General features: G+C 39.1%; 1 protein-coding gene across 1 annotated transcript in view; it reads right to left on the bottom strand.

Moving 5' to 3' along the window:
- Positions 1-18,130: 18,130 nt before the first annotated feature.
- The window catches only part of thada (THADA armadillo repeat containing), a 195,221-nt gene continuing 186,539 nt past the window's right edge, over positions 18,131-26,812 (bottom strand). Inside the window, exon 37 of the mRNA XM_073834661.1 lies at positions 18,131-18,252. Coding sequence (XP_073690762.1) covers positions 18,131-18,252 — 122 coding nt within the window. The remainder of the gene's footprint in view (positions 18,253-26,812) is intronic.

The raw sequence follows: 26,812 nt of genomic DNA, 5'->3' as shown, positions 1-26,812 counted from the left end.
TTCCTCAAAAACTTCAATTTCTTTTTGGCTGAAGAAAGAAAAACATGAACATCTTGGATGCCATACGGGTGAGTAAATCACATAAATTATCAGGATATTTTGATTGTGAAAGTGAACTAATCCACTAACATGTTGTTATTAAGTAGCATGCATATTGGCTATTTATTAGTACTAATAAAGCACATATAAATGCCTTATTCTGCATGACCATATTATAGATCCCTTGACCCCATTCAATACCTAAACATAACTACTAGAACAACTACATTGCTAAATATAAATAAGCAGCAAATGAAGAGTTTATTGAGGGAAAACTGTGAGTATGTGTTCCCTAATCTAAAGTGTTATTTTCAACTAATTAGTTAATCCAGTTCACAAAACAGGTCTTAAGTGTTCTAACTCTCTGACTCAATAATCCAGTCGTAGCGGTTAATAGGTCAGTTTAGAAAGATGATGATCAGTGAATAATCGAACATTCATGCTGCTGCTCTCAGAAAGATATCACTTGACTTTAGAAGCCTTGAAATATAGTGCATGAATCATGAATATTATGATAATTTGTGTTAGAAAAAAGAAAGTGATACAGGTTTGGAAAGATGGTGATTAAATGATGATTTTTTTTTTTGGCTGAACTCTCCTTTCCTTGGTGGTTATACTGTACTGTACATCTACAAGCTGTTGTGCTATTACTGTTCAGTTCAAAAAAAAAAAAAAAAATTGCCAATGCTTTCAAGGGGGGGGGGGGGTGTTGGGACATTGCCCTCTGCCCGATATTACCCTTGAGAGCCCAGATCGCACCCTTAAACAGACCCTGAGCCAAAGTGAGCTACACCGCGTAAGGGATCCTATTGGAAGAATGTCTTTAAATAAACTATGTCCTATCTCCATGCACACTACACGCTCATGCTCACGCCACAAATAAACTTCTATCTCCCGGTCCACACACACACCTCATGTACTGACACAGTTACTAATCCAGCCGCACTTGGAAAGCAGAAACATCGACACAGTCGGCGTCAGCCTTATATCTATACAGTTTGAATTTGCTAAACATGCAGCCATAGCATAACAGGTCCATATAATACGACATAAACAGAAAATGGCGATTTCGTACTGTAAACAGTATGCATTCCTTACTGTTTTTAAAAATAGACCATGTAAACGTACTGATATGTACTAACACATATGTTTTGGCTGTGTGCAGTCGGTTGCATTCAATTATTACATTTAAAGGCCTGTTAACACCAACTCATATAAAAAATCGTTCCAAATTGTCTGTTCAAACTAAAAAAGAATACATTCACTTTCTGATAGTAAGTGGTGTTTACTGTAGCTTTAAAAAATAGTCAGCATCCAAAACCACATACTGCCTGAGTGGGTACTACATTTGAATAAGAAGAACTTCCTTTGCTACTGTTACAACTGTGTTCTATGTGTGACCCTGCACTACAAAACCAGTTGTAAGTAGCACGAGTATATTTGTACCAACAGCCAACAATACATTGTATGGGTCGAAATGATCATTTTTTCTTTTATGCCAAAAATCATTAGGATATTAAGTAAAGATCATGTCCTGTGAAGAAATTTTGTAAATTTCCTACCGTAAATATATCATAACTTAATTTTTGATTAGTTATATGCTTTGATATTAAAATGTCATATCTGTATCAGAGTGTCTGTTTACACTATGTGCAAATCGCCTAGGCTATTTACACTAACTCCGCCCACCAACGTGTGGTAGGGTTAGATAACATTGCAAAAAAAAAAAAAACTGTTAAATAGTTAAGTAGTAAAGTACTTACTTTTTGATGCAATTGACCCGAGTTCGAATCCGCCTTTCACCGAACTCATTTTTCTTCCTTTTCACATCACATTGCACATTGAAAAAGGCAAGATAAAAAAATATTTTTAAACCAAAATAATCGAAAAGTTAAAAATAACGTGCCTCATGGATGTTTATTGGTTAGGGTTATTTGCACTGTGTAATATTGCTAAAAATCCTGTATCTATGCAACAAGCACTAAACTGCTCAAAACTTGCGTTTGAATAGCCAGTAGCAAATTCTTTAAATATGAAAACGTACTTACAGGCTGTGAGTCAGAAGCGCCAGACTGTCCTTGCAAAGTTGGAATTGCCTCACTTTATAGAAACAGCCTTTGAGCACAGCCGACATTGTAGGCTACTCTCCCAGGTTCAGGAAACAGTCCTCCGTAAAAAAAAAATATGCTGCACACACTTGAATATTTGCATTGTACGACGGCTGCAGCAATACTACAACGAGAATAAAAGTTATGCCTCCTTTCTTTGTGTATACATTTAGGCTGTTATGCAAATCTTTTTTTTTTTTTTTTTTTTTTTTTTTTTTTTTGCAGGGGCATGTCTGAATGAGTTTTAGGAAGGCTTAACTTTTATGAAGAATATAAAACTTTAATTTTTGCAACTTTACAGATCTTATATTTGCACAGACAGCTTGTAACAATCCAAAGACTAAGGAAAACATAAAAACATTGCTTCATACGACCAAAATATAATATAAGCAAAATCAGTTCAAATCTATTTGGCTAAGTAATAGCATACACAGAGGGACACCAATTTGATTGATATTTGTCAGGTAATGGGACATTTTCTGCATGCTGTTCCACAAAATGCCTTACAACGCCTAATGTATACAGACAGGGATATGGGTCACCTAAAATTGACAGTGTGGGTGTGCACAGAGCTATGCTATGCTAACTATGTCTAGTGTTGATTTATCACTGTTATGTGTGGCGTAGCGTCCAAGTAACCCACTTTTAAATAGCCGTGGCTGTTCGTTTCCCTCCCTGGTTTTCCCCTGGTACTGTAGCTCATGCCATTGAGCAGAGCTCTATCCTGTAGCACTGTCATCAATGACTCCTTCACAGGTCATGTGACCCGGCAGGCCAGGCGATCTGTCTCATAGATCGTCTTTATGCGGAGACTGAGGCAGGTCATTCATGCAGCGGGACTGAGGGAGCTCTCTGCCATGTGTGTGTGTGTTTGTAAGCATCCTCCTCACTCCTCAGGCCGAGCAAAGAGATCCTTCTACGTCTGCCAACAGAGCACACACACTAAAACACACAAACGTCTGTTTCTCTCGCTCACTTACTAGAGAGTAAATAAGTAAACACTGATTATACATATCTGTGCCCAATCGCTTTTTAAAAGGGCTCGTGATTCCAAATAGTGTGTGGTAGACAGAAACCCGGATCGAAACGCTCACCTGACCTTGACAGGCTTTTTTAGCATGCAGCTCCTTTGTTTAACCAATAAACCTCACACAAAACCAGAAAATAAAGTTTAATCGTTAACTAGAGTTAGTCCCTTGCACAACAAGCGTTTAGGCAACATGACTGCCGCATTTGTGTCACATCTATTTTCAATTGTGAGGTTAGGAAGCTCACTGACCTGAGTCCACAGTTCTGGAAGTCATGCAAATATCACGGTCAGTTAGGTTTTAACCTAATAAAGGCGCTTGCGTAAGGTCCTAAATCCCTTTTCAGATAACCTAATTAAAAGCCTGCAGCCCTTAATGAGGCAAAATGTTGCAATAAGCTGTTACACGACAGTATATTTGGTTTTAGAGGGATCTGTAATCACTGTGCTTTATGCTTTTAGAGCTGGTTAAAGTCTTCTCAGGAGCTGATACTGAGATTGGGCCTTTTGTTTGGGGCTGTAAAACTGAGACAGGTCAAAAGCGATAAGGAGAAGTTAACTTGGAAGGTCTTAAATATATACATATATATAAAACCTCTTATCATTCTTTTTAAAAAGAGAGCATGAGCTTTTCCATGGAACACAAAAGGAGAACTTTTGAAGAATGTTCATGCTGTAGCTGATATTTTATAATATAATATTTTAAAATTCTAAGTTTAAACTGCCTGTTTTAAATTTATGTTGGTCCACAGATGCCTCTGTGATAGTTTCTGATATTTCAGAAATAGCTGAGAGGAAGATCAGTCATTTATTACATTTTGATCTCTTTCTCACACAAAGCTACTGTATTGTCTTTAGAAGCCTGGAATACAGTTGAAGTCAAAAGTTGACATACACCTTCCAGAATCTGCAAAATGTTAATTATATTACCAAAATCAGAGGGATCATACAAAATGCATATTATTTTTATTTAGTACTGACCTGAATAAAATAATTCACATAAAAGATGTTTACATACAGAGAAAATAATAATTGAATTTATAAAAATGACCCAGTTCAAAAGTTTACATACACTTGATTCTTATTACTGTGTTGTTACCTGAATAATCCACCAAATTACGATTTTGAGATCCATCTTTTCACACTGAGGACAACTGAAGGACTCATATGCAACTATTACACAACAGGTTCAAACCCTCACTGATGCTCCAGAAGGGCAAAACATTCATTAAGAGCCGGGGGTGAAAACTTTTGAAGAGAATGGAGATATGTACTTTTTTCTTATTTTGCCCAAATATCATATTTTTTTATTTAGCACTGGCCTTCAGAGGCTACAGAAGATACTTACATGTTTCCCAGAAGACAAAATAAGTTAAATTTACCCTGAACTTCAAATTTAAAAAAGTTTTCACCCCCCTGATATTAATGTATTAATGTATTGTGAGCGTTTGAACCTTCTGTAATAGTTGCATATGAGTCCCTCAGTTGCCCTCAGTGTGAAAAGATGGAAGTTAATAGTTAGAATTGGTCCCCAAACTAAAGTGTGACCAAAATTTTAGTTACCTGAAAAATAAAATATCTATAATTGGTAACAGTTTAGTATAGGGACCGATTCTCCCTATTAACCAGCTGCTTATTAGAATGTCTATTATATATGTTATAATATAATAATTCAGTATTACCTAACTAATAATCCAACCCCATACCCAAACTTAACAACTACCTTACTAACTATACATTTTTATTTTATTGAGGCAAAAGTTGTAGTCAATGGTTTGTAAACAGCGAGAATTGGACCTTAAAATAAATTGTGACCTTAAAATTTAATAAAATTACAATTTTAGATGAAAACTTAAACCATAATTAAACATAAATTTGAAATGTTGTCTTAGCAACTAAACAAAATAGAAAAAAATTAAGTTGAAGCAAATTAAAATTTTAAAAACTTAATATACTTCTTTAAAATGGTCAATTTAAATATTTTCAAAAGTCAAAATAATAAAAATAACAAAAGCTGATGTGTTTCAAATAAATTTTGAAACATAAAACTATAAAAGTATAAAAAAATACTGCTAAAAGTAACACAATTTAAACTCCGCATATCTGGAGCACTGTGAAGTAATAATACTTGAAACCCCCCTCACCTAAAGCCTCTGTTTTCTCCTGCAGTGGTTTAGTACAGACTGAAACCAGAGCGCTGAGCGGAAATGAAATGTGGAGATTTCTCCCCCCAGTACAGACCCCTTCAGCCTGGCGATAACTGTTTTCATAACTGTTTATTACTCTGTGACCCTGGGCCAAGCTCAAGCGCTGCTGCCGTGTCTCAGATGACTTCCATTTTAAGGCTTTACCTTCTCGCTCCTGTCCGCTTTTCTTGCAGATGTGGTGTTTATGAGAGAGGTGCTGGATAAACTGTTTATGAAAATGCCTCCGGTTTCATTTGAGGAAAAATATATGGGGTATTTCATGACAGGCAGAGTGTTCGGCGAGACTCCCTGGACGTTAATTCCTGTCACATAGCAGAAATAGAAAGTCATATTTAAGAAGCACATTTCAACCAGAATCTGAGGCACCATGTGTAAAGGGGAAAAAAATGTTACGCTCTTACTTATATTGCTCTGCTTAGCAGAAGACGTGACCGTATAAAATGGTGCGTTCAAGATGACATTTACGAGTCCAGCGCACATGAATACCACCATAATGTTGCAATTATGAGCGGGAAGCTCAGGCGTTTCTTTACCTGAGTTTGCAAGGTCCAAGGGTTTTCCGATAGCTGACAATATCTGTCGTGTGAGTTATTGCTGCCCACCTCCTTTAACCTATTTTCTCTCATTTTCCCGTGTCAACATTTGTGTCAGTAGTGCTGAGCTGTCATCACACACTGACCTACATTCTGTATGTGGACAGATGAGACAGATATTTCTAGGCTACTTACATTAACAGGAAGCATAACGCATATTGCACAGTAAGCATGCACTGTACTCGTAAATGATGCAGGCTTTTATATGCTTTTATTTGTGATTGGCTCAAACTGATTTCGTTTGATTCAGAATTTGAATTAGTGGTTTTCGATTTATAGTCATGTGATAAACATGCTTCATAACATGCTCTATTTTGCATGCACAGCATATTGCACAGAAATGTCAGCTATTTTTTAATGAGATTTGTTAGACATTTTTTTCTTATTTTTTTTAAGTTGTTCACAAGTCCCTTCTTTGTCCTGAGCAGTTAAACTGCCTGCTGTTCTTCAGAAAAATCCTCCAGTTCTCACAAATTCTTTGGTTTTCCAGCATTTTTGTGTATTTGAACCCTTTCATCATGACTGCATGATTTTGAGATTCATATTTTCATCCTGAGGACAACTGAAGGACTCATATGCAGAAGGTTCAAATGCTCACTGATGCTCCAGAGGCAAACACAATGCATTAAGAACTGGGGGTGAAAACTTTTGGAATTTGAGGATTAGGGTAAATTTAACTTATTTTGTCTTCTGGGAAACATGTTCTGTAGCCTCTGAAGGGCAGTACTAAATGAAAAAAAATATGATATATAGGTAAAATAAGAAAATAATTTCTCAATCTCAATCTGTTCAAAAGTTTTCACCCCCCAGCTCTTAATGCATGGTTTTTCCTTCTGAAGCATCAGTGAGTGTTTCAATCTTCTGTAATAGTTGCATATGAGTCCCTCAGTTGTCCTCACTGTGGAAAGATGGGTCTCAAAATCATACAGTCATTGTTGGAAAGGGTTCAAATACACAAAAATGCTGAAAAACCAAAAAATGTGTGGGAATGTGTGTATTTTTCTGAAATATATATAATACAATATTTGAAAAAGAAGAATTATTCTTTCTTAAGTAAGATTGAAATGTTTTAAAACTTTAAAAATCTGTCTATTTCTATTGCAAAAATCCTGAAAAAAATACATCATGAAGCAGCACAATGGTTTTCAACATAATAATAAGAAATGTTTCTTTAGCATATCAGAATATTAGGATGATTTCTGAAAAATCATGTGACATTGAAGACTGGAGTAATGATGCTTAATGTTGCAATATTCCTGTTTTTTTTTTCCTGTATTTTAATAAATGCAGCTTGGAGAGCATAAGAGACTTCTTTCAAAATCATCGTACCGATTTCAATCCCCAATTTGAACGGTAGTGTATTTTGCATTGTAACATTATTTTCTAAATGCAAAAATGCAATGATTTTGCTACCTGATCTCATGACGAAAATGTACACATTTGCTTTTGTTCATACCCAGTGTAGGTTTAGGTGTAGTGCAGATGGCAAGTTATTGTAAAACGCCACAGAGCATTAGAGTTATAGTGCCACTCAACGAACATTTCAGGTCAAAACATGTGGTGACACGAACAAAAGTAACATCACATAAAACATACCATATGCACATTTGTCTGTTACAGTAAAAAAAAAAAAAAAAAAAAAAAAAGGATTTTGAGACAAAATATGACTGGGACATATTCTTAAAGAATGTTTAGTGAGGTTTATCCTGATGAAGTGTGAATTGAGACTGATACTGAGATACACAGGAATGCTAGCGAGGCTTCTGGCACTGTCTATGTACTTTTGTGTGAAATCGATGGATGAGCCCATTAACTAGACCATGTTTGTACACATCCTGACTGTGGAGCCAGCATTTGACTTCCCAAATAGTGCACATTCCTCACTATGATAAACACACAGTCGCATATGCACAGGCTGGACTTGGAAATGCACTTGGAAGCTGGATGGAGTGCAGGATTGCGTTGCATTCCAGTACATGTTGTTCTGAATGAAAAGTCTTAATCCTTTTCTATAAATGAGAGGAGTTATGAACATTTCCTCTGTTTTAAAATGTGATGAAATGCCACATTCTGTTAAAGCTGCTATTTAAAACTAATTCCACTAGTAATATTCACAACTTTGTCAGTTCAGATGCCAGCTTTCCAGAGTCTGGAAACTTCCTACAAAATCTGATAGAAGTTATTCAGACACCATCAGTCTCTCACCTCAGAAATGTTTCAGTGTTGTTCCTTCAGCTCCCACTCAATTCCTTTTTTGTCAACATTGCTTAACTACTAGTGTGTTAAAAAGGTAATAAACTGCATTGTGCCATCAAAATCTCATGCTAAATCAATATATTTTATTATATTATAGGACATAATTATGTCTTTAAAAGCAACAGGATTGACATTTTTACAGATTATTGTAACATTTCAAGCTTTGTGCTTGTAAAACCAGCAGATGCTTTTTAGAGAATTCAATGTTGCAAATTTTAGAAATATTTACAAATATTGTAACAATGCATAATGTCAGCTTAAATCTAAAAAGCAACTAGTTTATAATGAGAATTAATACTAAAGTGTTACCAAATGTGCATATTTGCTAAGAGAAGTTAAAAACAGAGCTGGGGCCAGGCAAAAACATCTTTAGTATAAACTGTTTTAAAACAGTTACTGTTTTTTTGTTGATTGAAGGCTTTGACCTTCTTGGTTCATTTGATTTAATCTTCATTTTGTCTCATGTTGTCTCAGAAAGTAAGGGGGTTAAAATGAGCACCATTGTCATGCAGAGGATGTTGCAAAGCATGGACAATCTGAATCCCGCTGTTCTGTTCCTGTACCACGTGCACTGGACAACAGCTTGTGTGTAACTCCTCATCACACAATGTTCAATGGAGGGATGTAAACAACAGCTGAACTTGAACCTGCTGCTGCAATGTGTCGTCACACATGTTGAGGGTTCCCAGTCCTGATGCGAGACCTTCCCCGAATGCACGTGTCCAGAACCCAACGATGTGTGGCAAATCAAACCCTTCTCTGGACTCAGGCACCACTGGGGCCAGCAATTGTTCTTGGGTCTTATTTTGGTCACTGTGAGCTCCGTGCAGGAAGCATGTAGTATAAGGACAGAAAGAAGATAGAGACCTTGGCTCCAGTCCTGCATGGATTCATCCTGTTTATGCACAAACACAAGTCTTATTGGCTCTATTCCAACACCTAGCAAGCTGCCTTGCTGTCTACTGCCTACATAGACAAAATCCTGACTCAAATGAACCCTTATAAGTAAAGGATTTAAAACTCGTGTAAGGCAAGAAAGATTTGACTCACAATTGTTTAGCATTAGTATGTTACTATGTTAAAGCTTTTTCAACCCTTTTTTTGACTTGTCAATCTTGAATTAAAGCCCAAAATACATTTTAGTTCCAGTGATGGGAATAACAGCATTATAAATAAACTGCTTTACTAACGGCATTACTTTTTTTAGTAACGAGTAATCAAATGAATCACTGTTTTCCCCGTTAGAATGCTGTCACCTTTACTGACAATAAAATCTTCTGAGGTAAATTCTGGTTTATTCCTCTCAGCGCGTTTTCTTCCAGAATCAAAAGTAGCTGAAGGTACACGTTTGTTTACAGAGGTGATGTTGGCGTTTACCTACATGTCTGCGCGTCTCATGTGGATGGATGACCATGCAGAATTCGAAAAGCGGAGGTGCTGTTCGTGGGTTGTTTTCTTGTTATAATGACTATACAAATAAAAGTAGACCCTTTCCAGTTTCAAAACTGAGTATTTTTTTTATCTTTTCACGATCATCAAGAATAAATGACACAGACCGCACCGGTGCCACAGTACCGTACAGTACAGCATGGCGTGAATGCAGCATTCTTCAACTGAATAAGTGGGCCAGTGTTGCCACCTTTTTGAAACAACTAATTAGTACAAAAACGTTCAAGCAAATGTTAGAAAATTGGGTGGCATGTGTACTATGCTGAGGACGGAATGCTTAGGTCACTGTACAGACAACCAATCGTACACATAAAAACTATATTCAATTTGTAATCAACATTCTTCTCATTTTCACTGCCATCATGGTTGGATCTTGAAACTTGTTGCAATGCATCATGGGATTTTCTTTTATTCAAAGATTACTGGCAATTGCAATGGAGGCCAGCTAGGAAAGAATTGTGCCGGTAAACCTGACTCCCCTGATCTCAGAAGACACACTAGCTACTGGTGCTAGAGAACACATTCATTAGCATCCACACCTGACTCCCATGCTGGAAAGTGCTGGTTTGAATCCCGTTCAAAGTGAGTGAGGACAGTCGAACCAGAAGTGTTACATTGGTGCCATGACCTGGATGGGACTGCGGTTTGGGGGTGAGTGTAGGGGAGGCCAGCTGGTAAGATCTGTGCCGGTAAACGCCACTCTCCTGATCTTAAGAGGCACGCTAGAGGCTTCAGTCTTTAGCTTTCTTGTTAGTGCACCTGCCTCCAATGCTGGAAAGCTCTGGTTGGAATCCCACTCGAAGGTCCCACTCTTGAGCAAGGGGAGTCTAACTGGAAGTGTTATGTTGGTGCTGTGACCTGGGTGGGCCTAAGGTTTGGAGAGTGAATGTAACAGAGGCCCACTGGGAAGAGCTTTGAGGGTTAACCTCACTTCCCTGATATCAGGAGGTGCATTAGCGACTGACACTAGAGGCTTCAGTCTTTAGCATCCTCGTTAGCGGACCTGCCTCCCATGCCGCCAACACTGATTCGAATCCTGCTCTGAGTGAGTGGAGGGGAGGGGGGGTGTAACAATGGTGCCTTGACCCAGGTAGATGAGTGTAACGGCGACCAGTGTTGGGCATATTTAAAAAAATAACTAGTTATAGTTAATAGTTACTTTTCACAAATAGTAACTGAGTTAGTAACTGAGTTACATCATTATAAAAGTAACTAATTACCAGGGAAAGCAGCTATTGTGTTACTTTTTAAAAGAAATGTTCAAATATGTCAGTTAACTTGGATGCCCCCAGTATTAAAGTGGTATATAACTAAAACTTTGTACACTAATCTACTGTGGGACAATGTGAGAGACACCTTCCAGGGGCTAAAAATCACATTAGTGTGGTCACTTCTATATCCCACGGCAGCACTGTTGCCGCACCGGTGCGGTCTGTCTCATTTATTTTTGATGACCGCAAAAAGAACTCTGTAAATTTTGAAGCTGGAAAGGGTCTACTTTTATTTTTGTATAGTTTTAATTTAATTTGTTTGATTACTCGTTACTGAAAAAAGTAATGCCGTTAGTAATGCAGTTTATTCATTATGCCGTTATTCCCATCACTGACGGCAACCAGCTAGTAAAAGCAGTGCAGTTAAACCTCACCTACCTGATCGCAAATGGCACACTAGCAACTAACAATAGAGGCTTTAGTCTTTAGCGTCCTTGTTAACGTGCTTGCCTCCCATGCTGGAAACGCTGATTCAAATTCCTCTCGGAACAAGTTTAGGGGGCACTAGAGGCTTCAGTCTTTAGGGTCCTTGTTAACACAAACGCCTTCCATGCTCAAAAGCACCAGTTCAAAGCCCGCTCTGACTGATTGAGGGGAATAAAACTGAAAAGGATTGCATTGGTGCCGTGCCCCACATAGGAGTCAGGTTTACGGGGGCGAATGTAATGGAGGCCAGCTGGTAAGAGCTGTGCGTGTAAACTTCACTTCCCTGATCTCTTCCCTGTTAGCGTGCACACTTTCCAAGCTGAAACGTACCGGTTCAAATCCTAAGTAACAGGAGTTGAACCGGAGGAGTTAGGTTGGTGCCATGACCCGGATAAGATTGGACTTTTGGAGGGTGAGTGTAATGGCTACCAGCTAATAAGAGATGTATAGGGAAAATCTCACTTCCCTAATGTCAAGAGGCGCTCAGTCTTCAGCATCCTTGTTACCGTGCCCACCTCCCATTCTGGAAATGCTCATTCGAATCCCGCTTGGAGTAAGTGAGGAAAATAAAACCAGAGGGGTTACATTGGTGCCGTGACCCATGTGAGAGTGAGATTTAAGGGGATGAGTGCAACGGCGACCAGGTAGTAAAAGCTGTTTAGGTAAACCTGACTTGAGGCACACTAGCGAAAGACACTAGAAGCTTCAGTCTTTATCTTTCTTGTTAGCTCAAAAGTGCCCGTTCAAATAATCTACACAATAATTGTCTGAACAATAATATCTCAAAAGGCAGCACAACAATTCTTTCTACTTTTTGGAATAGTTTTCACATCAAGAACACACCTATGATTTCTATGAAACTGCTTACGTAGGCAGCTCACTGTCTTTCTCTCCACGTCTTTTGCTTTTCTCCTTGTTTTCCATTATTCACTCTCTTCTCTTTCCTCAATGGTGTTTGGTTTTACTGGGTTATTATCCTTGTTTGTTTCTTCATTGTGAGCGTTTAGGAGTTTTAGGTCACGTTTCCTCCATAGGTTTCCTCCTTTCAAGTCTGGAACAGACTGTACTTAACATCTGAAACCTCAGCATGTGGGAGTAGAGTTTTTACAATCATCTAGTGTCTATATGCACATACTGAACCAAAACCTCTAGCATATCACGTACTAAGGATATTGGACATTAGAAAGGACTTGGAACGTTACCAGGTCATGTGTCTTGTATCTCAGAAGGTCTTTTATTGTCCTATTTAGTGGCATGATAGTATAAGAGACTATAAAAGTCTTTACCTCATTGGGAATCGTGAATCATTTAGGACAGAGGTCGGCCTTAATTGACTTATTTGTCTGGGCATTACCCTTGGAAATGCCCTTGGATGAGACACACATATCCTGTCTTTTAATGCTGGTAAATGTTTTGCCTTGGCAAATATCACAGCACCAGAATCAAATACCGCATTATTCCCTAAATTAAGATGCATTTTGAATGTTAATGTGTGAACGCTGGAAAGGAAATAACGTGGACTATAATTTAATGTTGTCTCAATGTCTAAAGTTTAGTCATTAAGACAATTGTCTTGCGTCAATCAGCATGTGCTGATTTGATTTATAGAGCTCATCAGAGTAAGCTAAGGGGCTTGTTTTCAGCTGTTGTCATAGTTAATTATTAGCCTCCAGAATTACTGTATGTCTATGAGCTGTAATAAACTATCCCACACATATGGCAGTAAAAAGCTGAATCACTCTTACAGACTTAATGGCACAGTTACAGCGGGATTTGGTGTTGAGGAAATTATTTTCAATCACAGTTTTATATAAACACACCTACTCATTCTTTATTTTAACATTCCCTCAAACAACTTCATGAGGTTCATCCTGGGATGCTTTTTTAAATAGTATTGAAAAACTTCACATGTGCTGAATGCTTGATGGCATTTTCCTTTATAAACTGATATATTAAAACAAAAAGCAAATAAAATAACATATAGTGTACAGCAGTGATGTTGTATTTTTGTAGGCCAATCTAGAAGTTAGTATGACCTTGGTTGCCTTCATAAGATTTTTCCAATGGTGTTATTGCAGAAAATAAGACAAAAGTTTATTATTCTCACACGGTTTGTCCATCAAGATAATCTTAACAAATAAACATAACTTTTATGAACTTTATAGCCTGTTGTAGACAGAAGCAATCATTAGGAACTCTTACTATTCTCGTCTTTTGCCTTAATAAACTCCTAATTTGCTGCTTATTAATAGTAAGGTAGTTGTTAAGTTTAGGTAGGATTAAGGGATCTAGTGAGAACAGTGAGAATTTCCTAAAATTTCCTTAAATAAGTGTTACCAAACTTTAGATTTATTTGTTTATTTAAAACTTTTTCCCTGACCTTTTGTCATTTGATGACTATAAAAATAAATTTTTTTATAGTCATCAAATGACAAAAGGTCAGAGAAAAAGTAAAAAAAAACTTTTAAAAAAAGTAAAAGTGTTAATCTTGTAATACTTTCCATACTAGTAATTATTCTCCGTCATTACTTCACCATCCCAACTCCACCTTTGCATGGAGAAATAATCAGGTCTGGGCTGTCGGGGCTGTGGATGGCGTAGTGGTTAATGCATGTGTTCTGACACATCGAGAGCTCATATGGGAGGCTCAGGTCCCTCCTTCAACGTAACCCTATGGATTCTTCATTGCTTTATCATCTAGAAGGCAATAATGACTAGTCTGAACACCGAAATTACCTCATAATGGCTATGGCACAAACAATGTGTAATACTTAAGGTTAGGGGTTTGTTTGAATTACTAACCTTAAGCATGAACAATAGTAAAAGTGAGCAACAGCAAGCTAAAACGCTTTACCTTCACCACTCTTAAAAGGGTTGTTGGATGCAAAACTCACTTTTACATTGTTTGAACATTAATGTGTGTTGGCAGTTTGTGTACACAACCACCGTACAATGATAAAAATCCACCCAGTGGTATTTTTTAATCTTTAAAAGTAATATCCCCTTTTTAAAATCAGGTCATTCTCAGCTTCTTGTCGGTGTGACGACACACCAACAGAGGCTGCTCCCACGATATTTGATTGACATGAGTGCCTTACCTTAGACCCGCCCTCACCGAGTGTCGACAAAAATGTCTCAAATTGAGCGATTGAGGTGTTCTGTTGTTAGATGTAAGAATGAACATAGCAGTCGTCGTTTACTCCCGACATCTGAGCCGCTGAAGACACAGAGGATTAATGTTACTTTCTTTTTTGAAAGGAAAGCGCCGATCCCGATCTACATATGCGTCTATGTTCGTGCGAGTCATTCGTGATGCAGCTTCACCCACAGCAGAACTGAGTAAGGGTTTTTAATGCATCTTTGCAAATGGCCTTTCTTAATGTGGCTAAATGCAGCTAAAGTAAACATTACGGCTCGTCATCCCACAGAAGAGAGGGGCGGGGCAAACAGAGCTCATTAGCATTTAAAGGAACATGCAATGGAATAGCTTGCTCTAAAAAGGGCTGATTTTGACCAGGTAAAAAGAGTGTTTTTTTACACTACCATTGAGAAATTTTAACCAAAGCATGTTATAGATTTCTCATTAAGACCCTAAAGAATCATATCAACTTTTGAAAAAAGGGCATCTGATGACCCCTTTAAAATTATAAGTCATGTGTTAAAATCTTGATCTTGTTTCTGAGTATTCATCACAATCACAATTCATAGAAAGAAAAAGGTCCAGAAAATACATGCTCTGTCACACTGAGGAGAGGATTGATGTATCATCCTCCAGTCACAGGAATTTGATAATGATTAAAGCACTGCTGTTCATCAGCGAGGTTGAGAGAGGTTTCACTCTGTAACTCTGTTATCTCTTGAAGTTTTATGTAGGCTGTCAAGTCAGCTAGTAACTTGATTATCTTTGTGAAGTTAGTGGGTTCATGTGTTTGTGTGTGGAGGCAGTTTGTCTCGTCCACCTTGAAATTCTTCACACATCAATTAGCGCATATACACACACCACGCCTTCACATACACAAGGTACGCACCATCTTCTGCAACTGTGGCGGACTCAGACACAAACAGCATGAGACAAACTTCGAGAGCACAAACAGTGAAAAAGGCCTGTCTCAAATGATTTATAGCTGACTGTAGAGGTGTGTTTATGGCTGTTTCCAAGTATATGATTAGCAAAAGGTTGTTTGACAGCACACCCAATCTATCTATCTATCTATCTATCTATCTATCTATCTATCTATCTATCTATCTATCTATCTATCTATCTATCTATCTATCTATCTATCTATCTATCTATCTATCTATCTATCTATCTATCTATCTATCTATCAAGTTAAAGTCAATAAAGTTTTATGACTGTAAGCATTTACAATATTGTCATAGGATATATAGTACAGCACTTAACGTATTAAAATAGACAATACACAAAATAAAAAGAGTTATAAGTAAACAGACACATTAAATGGCCGGGAAAACAAAGGGAAAATATAAGGTAAACACACGGTAGCCATTTAATATAGTAATAAAACGTTGCAGTTTGAAGTAAAATACAATGAGACTGGATTTACAAAGGATTATAGAGTACGGTTTATGCAAAGAAGTAAATGACTCATCACAATGATATTGTTTATTGTGTGCTAACTGTGTCTTTTGATTGGTCTACCTGTACTCCTCTAAACTGAATAGACCAGAGGTGAGCAGATCTACAGACAAACAATTCTTATGCCAAGCAATATAGTGTATCAGTAAAGGATCTGGGTGTGTTTTTGCTTTTGACATTGTATTTTATTGGTTTTTCTATGCAAACATGACCTACATCGACGCATTTGATGGTTATGTCACATCTTACCTTTTTCAACAACTTAACAACACATTTTAAGTTAGCTCAGCTTTTCAAAAAGGCACTTTGAGACCCTACTTTTTCTTTTTGCTGTGACATGTATTGTGTTTTACTGTTGTCAGGAAATTTTGTGTAGCATTCACATTCAACACAACTCATTTAATATGAGTTAAAGCAATATAAAACGTGTTCTGAGTTTGTCACAACACTGAAAAATGTGTTCCTAACCAGTAACCACCCAGCCAAAGTAGAATGATGAAAAAAAGGCCAAGTAAATGAAATAAGTAGGAATGTAATGGTATTATCAATATCGTGGTCACATGATGATATGAAATGATAGGTCTTCCGGGCAAAAAGTGTAGTTTTTAAAACATATTCTAAAATAAAAGGTCTTTAAGGTTGTGTTTTGAGCCATTATGCTTTGACACAGTATCTGTCAAATGAACTAAAACCAAAAGCACAATACAGCTAAATCCCTTCATCAAGTCTGTTGCATGTTTTTAAAGTAAAGTATGCACTTCCTTCAGACAATCAGCTCATGGCCCGTATCAGAATGGCTCAGTTCACAATAAATGCAGTGGACTTGTTTAGAGCATGTGCTGTGAGTTTAGCGCATGTTTAGGAATGCAACGGCCACCCGTTATGCTTTATTTTCGTGGAAGATGATTACAGCATTTCACTGGATTTGTAGTGAGACACATTTTTGTAAGCCTGTTTTAGTAAATCTGGAGTTTTCCATCAAAATAAAAGCTCTACTGCTGTTTCCATTAAAATAAATGCTTAAAAAGTGCAGTATGAATTGCTGACAGCTAGCACTTTAAATGGGTCACGTTACTGCAGTCCAAATTCAAAATATCTCTTTCAAGTGTAGAATAGACTCATATTTTCTTAGGTAAGAACATGGTTTGATGCTCTTAATGTTGAACTCTCAAAGTGCATTTTTTACCTTAAAAAAATGTACAAAATTTTCATTTTTTCCAAGTCTTTATTTTTTATTTATTTTTTTAATATTACGATAAATAATGTATTGAGGCAGTATTCTCTGCTCTCAAATGCTGGGGGCGTGTCCGCTGTCTGTGCTGAAACCACACCTACCCACGGTAAAGCTGCCGCCTCTTTCAACTGTCAAATAAAAAACTGATATGGATGCTCCATCTAGCAGCTTAATTTAAATAAGGAGACTTGAACTGTTTTGTAAATTATCCAGATAATAATGCATTTCATGCATTTCAGTGAAAAGTGTAAGAATAAAAAGATAGCAGGGCTTTTGACTAAGATAACCTGGGATTAAGCAAAGTGTGAAAAGCCCTAAAGATTTTCTACTATGGTAATTCAAAGGATACCATTGTAATTTCATGCGATATGTCCCACAACATGGTATAAACTACAGTTCCTTGCAAAAGTATTCACACCCTTTCATTTTTTTTAACATTTTATGTTAAACTGCTTTAAAAACAAAATCAATATACACTCCATACACCATAATAACAAAGCAAAAACACATGTTTTAACATATTTTTTATATTATAAAAGATCATGTTTAATGTTTAAAAAAAAAAAAAAAACTTAAATGATTCAATTGCACAAGTATTCATACCCTTATCTGGGACGGTTTAAATTTAGCTCAGGAGCATTCATATCGCTTGTAGACGTTACTACACTTCAAATTCAATTAAATGGGAATGATATGGCAAGGCACACACGTCTAAATAAAAGGTCTAACAGCTGAAAAGGCATATCAGAGCAAAAACCAAGCCCTGAGTTCAGAAGAACTGCCTGTAGAGCTCAAAGACAGGATTGTGTCATTGCAAAGATTTGGGAAATAATTCAGAAAAAAAATTCTGCTTCATTAAAGGTTCACAGAATGTGGCCTCCATTATCCAAAATGGAAGAAGTTTGGAACATCTAGGACTCTTCCTAGAGCGGGCCTCCTGAGCCAAACTGAGCAACTGTTTGAGAAGAGCCTTGGTTAGAGTGGTGACCAAGAAGCTGATGGTCACTACAGTGCAGCTCCATGATCATGTGTAGATGGGAGAAACCTACAGAAGGACAAACATCACTGCAGTATTCCACTGATATGGGCTTTATGGCAGTGTGACCAAACTCAATCCTCTCCTCAGTGAAGACACATGACAGCACACTTGGAATTTAAAAAAAGCTCCTAAAGGACCCTCAGAGTCAGAGAAAAAAGATTCTCTGGTCTGATGAACCAATTCCAAGCATCATGTTTGAAGGAAGCCAAGCACTGCTCATCACCTGCAGAGTAACATCCTCAAAGTAAAGTGTGCTGGCAGCAGCCTCATGCTGTGGAGCTGTTTTTCTGCAGCAGGGACTGAGGGATTTATCAGAGTAGAAGAAAAGCTCAATCCACCAAAATATTGAGATAGCCTTAATGAAAACCTAGTCCAGAGCATTCAGAATCTCAAACTGGGCAGAAGGTTCAGGACAATGACCCTAAGCACACAGCAAGAGTGGCTTATAGACAACTCTGTGAATGTCCTTGAGTGGCCCAGCAAGAGCCTGGGCTTGAACACATTAATGTAATTTCTGGAGAAACCTGAAAATGTGCGTTTGCCCCCATCCAAACTGACAAGAGAGGTGAAGAGGTGAGGAGAGGAATGACAGACAATTGCCAAATGCACATGTGCAAAACTTGTCACATTATACCAAAAAAAGTGCTTCAATTAAGTAAATTAAGGGAATACTTATGCGATGTACTAATGTCAGTGTTTTATTTTAAATAAATTTGCAAAGTTGTTAAAAACCTGTTTTTTGCTTAGTCATTATGGTCATTGTGGTGTATGGAGTGTAGATTGATGTGGTAATTTAAGGCAGTTTAACATAAGGCTGCAACATAACAAAACATGAAAAAAAAAGAATACTTTTGCAAGGCACTGTAGGTCTATTTCCATGTCATGCTGGTGTATTTGCTGCTTACTTAAAATAATCCAATTAAAAGTATTTTGCACGTTTAGTGTGTTTATATATGCGTATACAAACAATTGTGCAATAGCAGAGCTTGTGGTTCAGTAGACACACAAGCAAAAATGAAAATGACTATGCATGTCAACAGGATGATATAAAAGTGGAACACGTAACACTTTCTATAAGACTGCTTAACCCATCAGCTTCCTGTATGTTGGGTGTGGTTGCATTTGTGTGAGAGCTTTATTCTCAGGTGCATTAGTGTCAATTTGCTTTTGCAGGACTGCACAGTCACAAGACAGTGGCCCGTCTCAGTAACACACCTCCTTGCAAACACACACACAGACGGTAAATCAAACAAGCATGACTAACCCCAGCAGAGATACCGCACTATTTGCTGATTCTGCTCTTTTGCGCCTGTGACCCGGGCAGGGGGCTTGCATGTCAGTAGGATGTGGTTGCGTGCGATACGGGCTAAGCGTGTCGTTAAAACTATGTAGCTCATGTCCTTGAAACTTTGGACATGGTTTCATTCACAGGCTAGCACCTTTGAAGTCTCTAATCGCTTTTATTATGGGCTGACTGGCCAGAGGTATGAGTAAGAGTCTGTGAAAGTGTGAGACGCTGTCTAGAGCTCTACCAAATGTAGTCTGGGTCATACTTGAGACTACCTTTGGTAGATTTAGTCATGGTATAACATGTTAGCATTTGTATATTTTGGCCAGTTCATACCAAATGACAGATGCATTTATATACTTAGATTTCAACAAAAGAAGATATTGTCAGTGATCAATCCTCCCTTTCTGAAATTAAAAAGCCCTATTTTGCTAACATTTTATTATTAGCATTTAGCATTGCTTTCGTTGTTGTTGTTGTGATTTAGAGCAGGACTCCAAACTGTTGTAGACTGGGCCACTCTTACCTGACACCATGATCTGTTCTCACAAAAAGACATTAGCTAAGAAAGTTTCCAAAATTGGAGGACAGTATGTAAGCTAAAAGGTATATAGGATGTCTCGAATTGGCTTGAATTATATAATTGTGCCTAACATTTGTAAAGTTGTGCACATCACATGTTGTGTAAATGGAGTTATAGCTCCACACAGGTTTTGTGTTTATATATAATGTTAGTGCGCATCAGGTAACACCTCTGTTTGAGATCATCGAGGCTTTTATGGTTTATATACAGAGGAAATGCTGTTTTTTGCAGGCTGTGTGCTTATGTTAATTTCTATTTGCATGCGGTTGTTTGAATAACCTTTATTCTAACTCCCAGCCTCCTGTTTACATATATGTAATGTGGACTGATGTTGGTGTTTGGTCTGTTATACTGTCACATTTAAAGGCATAGTCCAACCAAAAATGAAAACTCTGTCATTAATTATTTACCCTCATGTTGTTCCAAACCTGTAAGACCTTCATGCTTCCTCAGAAATCAAATTAAGATATTTTTGATTAAATGTGAGAACTTTCTGACTATATACAGCAAAGCAACGGACTTGTTCAAGGCCCAGAAAGGTAATAAGGACATTGTTAAAATAGTCCATGTGAGATTAGTGGTTCAACCGTAATCTTATGAAGCTATGAGAATACTCTTTTTACGCAAAGAAAACAAAAATAACGACTTTATTTCTTCTCATCCTACGCCACACATTTTCAAGAATATGTTCTGATGTAGAACATTTATCTCTCTTAGTTCATCGTCTGTATATTCTGGTTCAAATAAGTAAGGGTGGGAAAAAAATAGCAAGTCATCCGCTCTGTCGAAATCTTCAGCCATGTTTACAGAGACTGTTTCTTCTGCTTGTAAACAAGGCACAGCACATACAGATTTTTTACATTTTACTACCTTTCTGGGCCTTGAACGTGTAATTTGCACCAACATGTTTTCACTTCCAACTCGTCACATATTGACGCTTGGTCAGGACCCCTTGGCGTCACTTTTGACGCTCAAAGTGTAATTTTTTGGTGCACAGGGTAACCCTTTAGTCTCACTTTTCAACATAAAGGGGTCCTCCATTGCTTTCAGTTGTTTGCCTGAATTTAATTGTTTGCATTAACTTGTAAAAAATAGAAAATCATTTGACATAATTTTATACTTTAATTGGAGCACATAACCCTACCCACTTCTAAACAATATAAAACACATAACAGGCAAATAAAAGCACAGTCACAAGTATTTATTGCAAAAACAGACCATAAAACAGCAATATGAAAGTATTAAAAGTCACGTTGCTTTTCAAGTCTTCTGAAGCCACACGGTCTCTTTATGCGAAGAAGAGAGTAAAACTATCCATTTCATTAATGCGCTCACATCTCATTCAAAAAGATAAACCCGTACTTTAGCATGACAGTCATGAGACACACAAGAGCTAATGGCACTTTTACAACCAAGGCTGACGAAAGGCTTCACAGACTGCACACAGGATCTAGGCTTTACAGCGGATGGAGACGGTGATCGCTATTCGTCTATTCTTCTCACAAATCAATAGTTTTGCTTCAGAAGCCTTAAAATATTAATATTTTTGGAATAAATTATGACGGTAGTTGTATACAGCATTGCCAATCTGTGGTTTTCCCATGGAATTGGGCTATTTTAACACTGCTGCTGCAGGTTGTTTTTCATGTCCGTGGGTTGAAGCGACCCAATAACGTAATATTTAGCCCCTGGAATGCTAATTTTACCTGGGGAACCCTGCCAAAAATAATTGTATTTTACCCCCCAGAACGCATTTTTTACTGAGGTACCCCCACCTCAAAACACGATTGGGCTACTTTTGGGCTAGTTTGGAGTGGCAATTGGGAAGGTTTTGTTGTGAAAACCTGGCAACGCTGGTTGTATCTGCCTGTTATATCCAGTGTTTTATTGACAAATGATGTTTAGAGGCATAATGTCCCCTAATGTCCCATCAATGAGACTGTGACTGTCAGGTAAGAAACAATGTGAGAAGATTCAATGAATGGAGTTTTAGATTATTTATATTTTATTTACAACACAGTATTATCAAAACATACATAATGAAGGTCAAAGACACATTATTGAGCACCCTGATCTAACCACAGAGATGTAAACAGATTTTGTGTAATTTCTGAAAACTGAATTTTTCTGAATTCTGTTTAACAAGTGAAACATATATATATATATATGTTATATACTTATACTTTTGGGCTAGTTTTGAATGGCAATTGGGCAGGTTGTGTTATGAAAACCTGGCAACCCTGGTTGTATCTACCTGTTATATCCTGGGTTTTATTGACAAATGATGTTTAGAGGCAGGGGTTGGGTTACATGCTCATAAATGTGTAAATAGTGTAATATAAATAAAACTGTTGTGACTGTTTACATTTAAAAATCACAACCCAACTTATTACAATAATGGCAATGTTATTACCCAATATATAATTTAATTATGATGATTAAAATTTACAATGCCTTTCGCGTCGCCAAAGGTTTCTTATTTAAAAGCGGTCATCGGATGCCCATTTTCCACAAATTGATATGATTATTTAGGGTCTTAATGAGAAGTTTATAACATACTTAATAGGGATGGGAAGATTCCCCGATTCGCTTGGTGCATCGGTTTAAAAAGTTAACGATGCGATGCATCGGTTTAAAAAGTGCGCATCGGATACAAATTGGCATTTGCATCGCGATACATCGTTTCTAACATATCTGCATCGGTAAATCCCGATTTATTTCTTTATAATTATTAGTAGACATACAATACTTTTATTATTTAGAAAGTGGAAAATATTGTTAGATTGTTTTCTCCCCTCTGATCTGTTTCTCAAGCACGTCTCCCTTCACTGCTGCGTGAATGAAGTAGCCTATCACAACACTACAGAGACCGCGGCGTGTCCAGAAAGTCACATAGAGCAGGGATTCTCAACCGGTGGCCCGAGAGATGGCTTAAAATTAATTTAAATTTTATCCTAAAATGGTCAAAGCACGGCCTCTTTCGTGTTCTGTGATTGATTGCTTTGGACTCGGCGCAACAAGCCTCATCGCACTGTTAAATACAGACTGAACGGCGGCTCAAAACTTTCAACCGCGGCACGCAAACATCATCAGAGACCTGCAAGGGACGGATTTTTTAGTCCCGCTCCTGCAAAAATGTATGTTATTTTGTCCCACTCCCACCAGCAAAAGCCAGCATAAAAGTAACCTATACCCCCGCGGAAAAACGGGTCTCTACTTCATCTCCTGACTGCATGAAACAAACCCTCGCACTAATGTAAAGGTAAAAACGATCAGAGTAATAGTAAAAATGACACTCTTGCATATCGGAGTCTAGGCACGCATAAGTCCGCTGTTGATTCATGAACTAGTCATGCTTTCGGAGCTCTGATCCATATTATTTTTGTGTGAAATTTCAAAATATTTGCATAGTTGTCAAAATGAATGTCTTGTGAGTGTTTTATAATGGATGCTCACCCATAGAGGTGGATCTTGTAAGGGTCAGTGGTGTTTATGCACATATGAGCACCAGCATCAACAGATATAGTATGTATTTGCTGTATTTTTCATTTGTATGTTCATTTTATAATGGATACAAACAGCAGATATTCAATGGCACCGCATCCTCTTTCACATGATCACATAAACTTGATCTAATTAGTTAGTGCTGAATTATCGCATCGTATCGTGATATGGGTGTGAATCGTATCGTATTGCATCGCGATATGTCACAAATGTATCGTTAATATGTTGGATCGGATACTTTGTATCGAGATGCGTATCGGATCGGCATTATACCTTAGATGCCCAACCCTAATACTTAATAATTTCTCAAGGGTAGTGTAAAAAACGCTCTTTTTACCTTGTCAAAATCAGCCCTTTTTAGAGCGAGCTATTCTTTTGCATCTTCCTTTAAATGCTAATGAGCTCTGCTCACCCTGCCCCTCTCTTCCGTGGGATGATGAGCCATAATGTATACTTTAGCCACGTTAAGCTGCAAAACTTGCTAAGTAGCACATTATTAAGAAAGGCCATTTGCAAAGATGCATAAAAAACTCTTATACTCACTTCTGCTGTGGGTGAAGCTGTATCACAAATGATTTGCACGAGCATAGACGCATATGTAGATCGGGATCGGCGCTTTCCTTTCAAAAACGAAAGTAATTTTAATCCTCTGCGTTTTCAGCGGCTAAGATGTCAGGGGGGGGTTGCCTACTGCTATGTTCATTATTACAACCAACAACAGAACGCCTCATTCTGAGACATTCTTGTCTTCCCCTGCACCTGAGTCGACACAATGGCGATCGAAGTAGGCTGTTTCAGCTTGGTGAGTGCGGGTCTAAGGTAAGGCGCTCATGTCAATCAACTATCGTGGTAGCGGCCTCTGTTGGTGTGTTGTCACACTGACAAGAAGCTGAGAATGACCTGATTTTAAAAAGGGCACATTACTTCTAAAGATTAAAAAAAAAATACCACCAAAAAAATGTCAAAATATAGCATCAGTATGTGACTAGTTGGGAGTGAGAATGTGTTGTTCCCTTCCGGGAACTCGAGCCGCGTCAGGAACGCTATGGGGAACGCCATTGGCGGGCCGCACTCTGAATCATGTCTACAACCAATGAACGACGGGGGGTGACGTCACAGGCGCGGTGACGTCACCGACCAGGAAGTATAAAGCACGTGCGTTTGAAGCCGGCGGCAGCTTTTGTCATTCAGCGAGAGCGGTCTGTGTTTGTATGTTTATGCCATTTGCTGTTTTTTGTACCCAGTTTGGTACTCTTTCTTTTGAGTAAATGGCATCCAAGCAACCATTTAAAAAAGAGAGTTTGGTGGTGAAGCGCCCGCATAAGCAGTGTGTCCCGCTTCATTGTTGGCGGGGATACACACAGCTTATGCGTGGTCTGCTTGGGAGCGGAGCACGCTCAGTCAGCCCTCGAAAAGGCTGGCTGTGAGCACTGTGACCGTCTGCCGGTGCGCGTGCTTCGCTCCCGGAAAGCCCTCTTCGAGGAGGGGGCTTTCACCAGCGTGCCCCGTGGGTCTGGCCCCGCTTCCGTCGAGGCGGAGCGGCGGCTGCACTCGTGGGGCTCGCAGCTCGATCTGCTGGAGGGTATGGAGACGGGTGATCCCCTATCTCCGCCCTCACTCAGCGGATCGAGCGACCTCCTCCTGGATGCGGAAGCCCGCGCTGCGGTTTCTTCCCCCCGGGAGGAGGTCCCCGAGTTCCTCTTGTCTTCCTCTGAGGAGGTTGACATCGAAAGTGTTCATGAGGAACCTCAACCACCACCACGCTCGCCTCACTACGAGGAGCTCGTAGGGTCGTCCTCCAATCGAAGAGGTCCTCGGCTAAACGGCCCTGACGGTTGTGGCTCAGGGCCGTTGAGGGCAGCCCCTCTCGAGGGGGTTTGCACCGTACCTTCAGGAGATTTGTCAGCTAACCCTGCCAGTGTTACAGGGCGCGGCGATCTCCCGCGAACATCCTCTAGCTGTTCCGCCCGGAAACGTAGCGGCCCTGGAGAGTTCGCAGCCCCCAAGGGGGTCTTTCGAGGAGCTAGTTCAGGAACTTCCTGCCAGTTCGCTGTTACAGGTCTCCGAGTTAGTTCCTCGAATAAATCCAGACACCAGTCTCGAGAGGCTGGTACCCTTAGTAAACTTTCTGGCAGCGTGGAAACTACTGCCAAAAGTTTCAGATTGGGTCCTGCGTACTGTAGAGAAAGGTTATGCTATTCAGTTCGGCGCCACGCCGCCACCTTTCAGCGGGGTATTTCCAACTCTAGTAAGCCCCGAGCAGGGTCTGGTAATGGAACAGGAAGTAGAAACTCTTCTGAGGAAGGAGGCCATCGAGGTGGTCCCTCCTCAAGACAGGGAATCCGGGTTCTACAGCCGGTACTTCATTGTTCCGAAGAAGGATGGGGGGCTTCGGCCCATTTTAGATCTCAGGCTTCTAAATCGCTCTGTCAAGAAACTGAAATTCAAAATGCTTACAGTCAGACAGGTCGTGTCACAAATCAGGTCCGAGGACTGGTTTGTCACGATAGATCTAAAAGACGCTTACTTTCACGTCTCCATCCTTCTTCAGCACAGGAAGTATCTCAGGTTCGCTTTCAGGGGCAAAGCTTACCAATACAGAGTGCTTCCTTTCGGCCTAGCTCTCTCACCCCGAACTTTCACGAAGTGTGTGGATGCTGCGCTGGCTCCACTGCGACTCCAGGGCATCCGCATACTCAACTACATAGACGACTGGCTCATCCTAGCCAGTTCGGAGCAGTTAGCGGTTCAGCATCGAGGTGCTGTTCTCGCTCACATGAAAGAGTTGGGGTTGAGACTCAACGCCAAGAAAAGTGTACTTTCTCCACTACAGAGGACCACTTACTTAGGCGTAGTGTGGGATTCGATCTCCATGCAGGCACGTATGTCTCCTGCCCGGATCGATTCCATACTGACTGCGGTAAACGCAGTAAAGCTAGGCCAGTCACTCACTGTCAAACAGTTCCAAGTACTGTTAGGTCTTATGGCGGCCGCTTCCAACGTGATACCTTTTGGACTGCTGCACATGAGACCACTTCAGTGGTGGCTCAGAACCAGGGGGTTCTCCCGAGGGGAAACCCGCTCCGCAAGATCAAGAGACGTGAAAGACGCTTACTTTCACGTCTCCATCCTTCTTCAGCACAGGAAGTATCTCAGGTTCGCTTTCAGGGGCAAAGCTTACCAATACAGAG

The sequence above is a fragment of the Garra rufa genome, chromosome 2 (assembly GCF_049309525.1).
Source record: "Garra rufa chromosome 2, GarRuf1.0, whole genome shotgun sequence".
Lineage (NCBI taxonomy): Eukaryota > Metazoa > Chordata > Actinopteri > Cypriniformes > Cyprinidae > Garra > Garra rufa.
The sequence above is the reverse complement of the archived record's forward strand: the minus strand, read 5'-3'. Positions and strand labels throughout refer to the sequence as shown.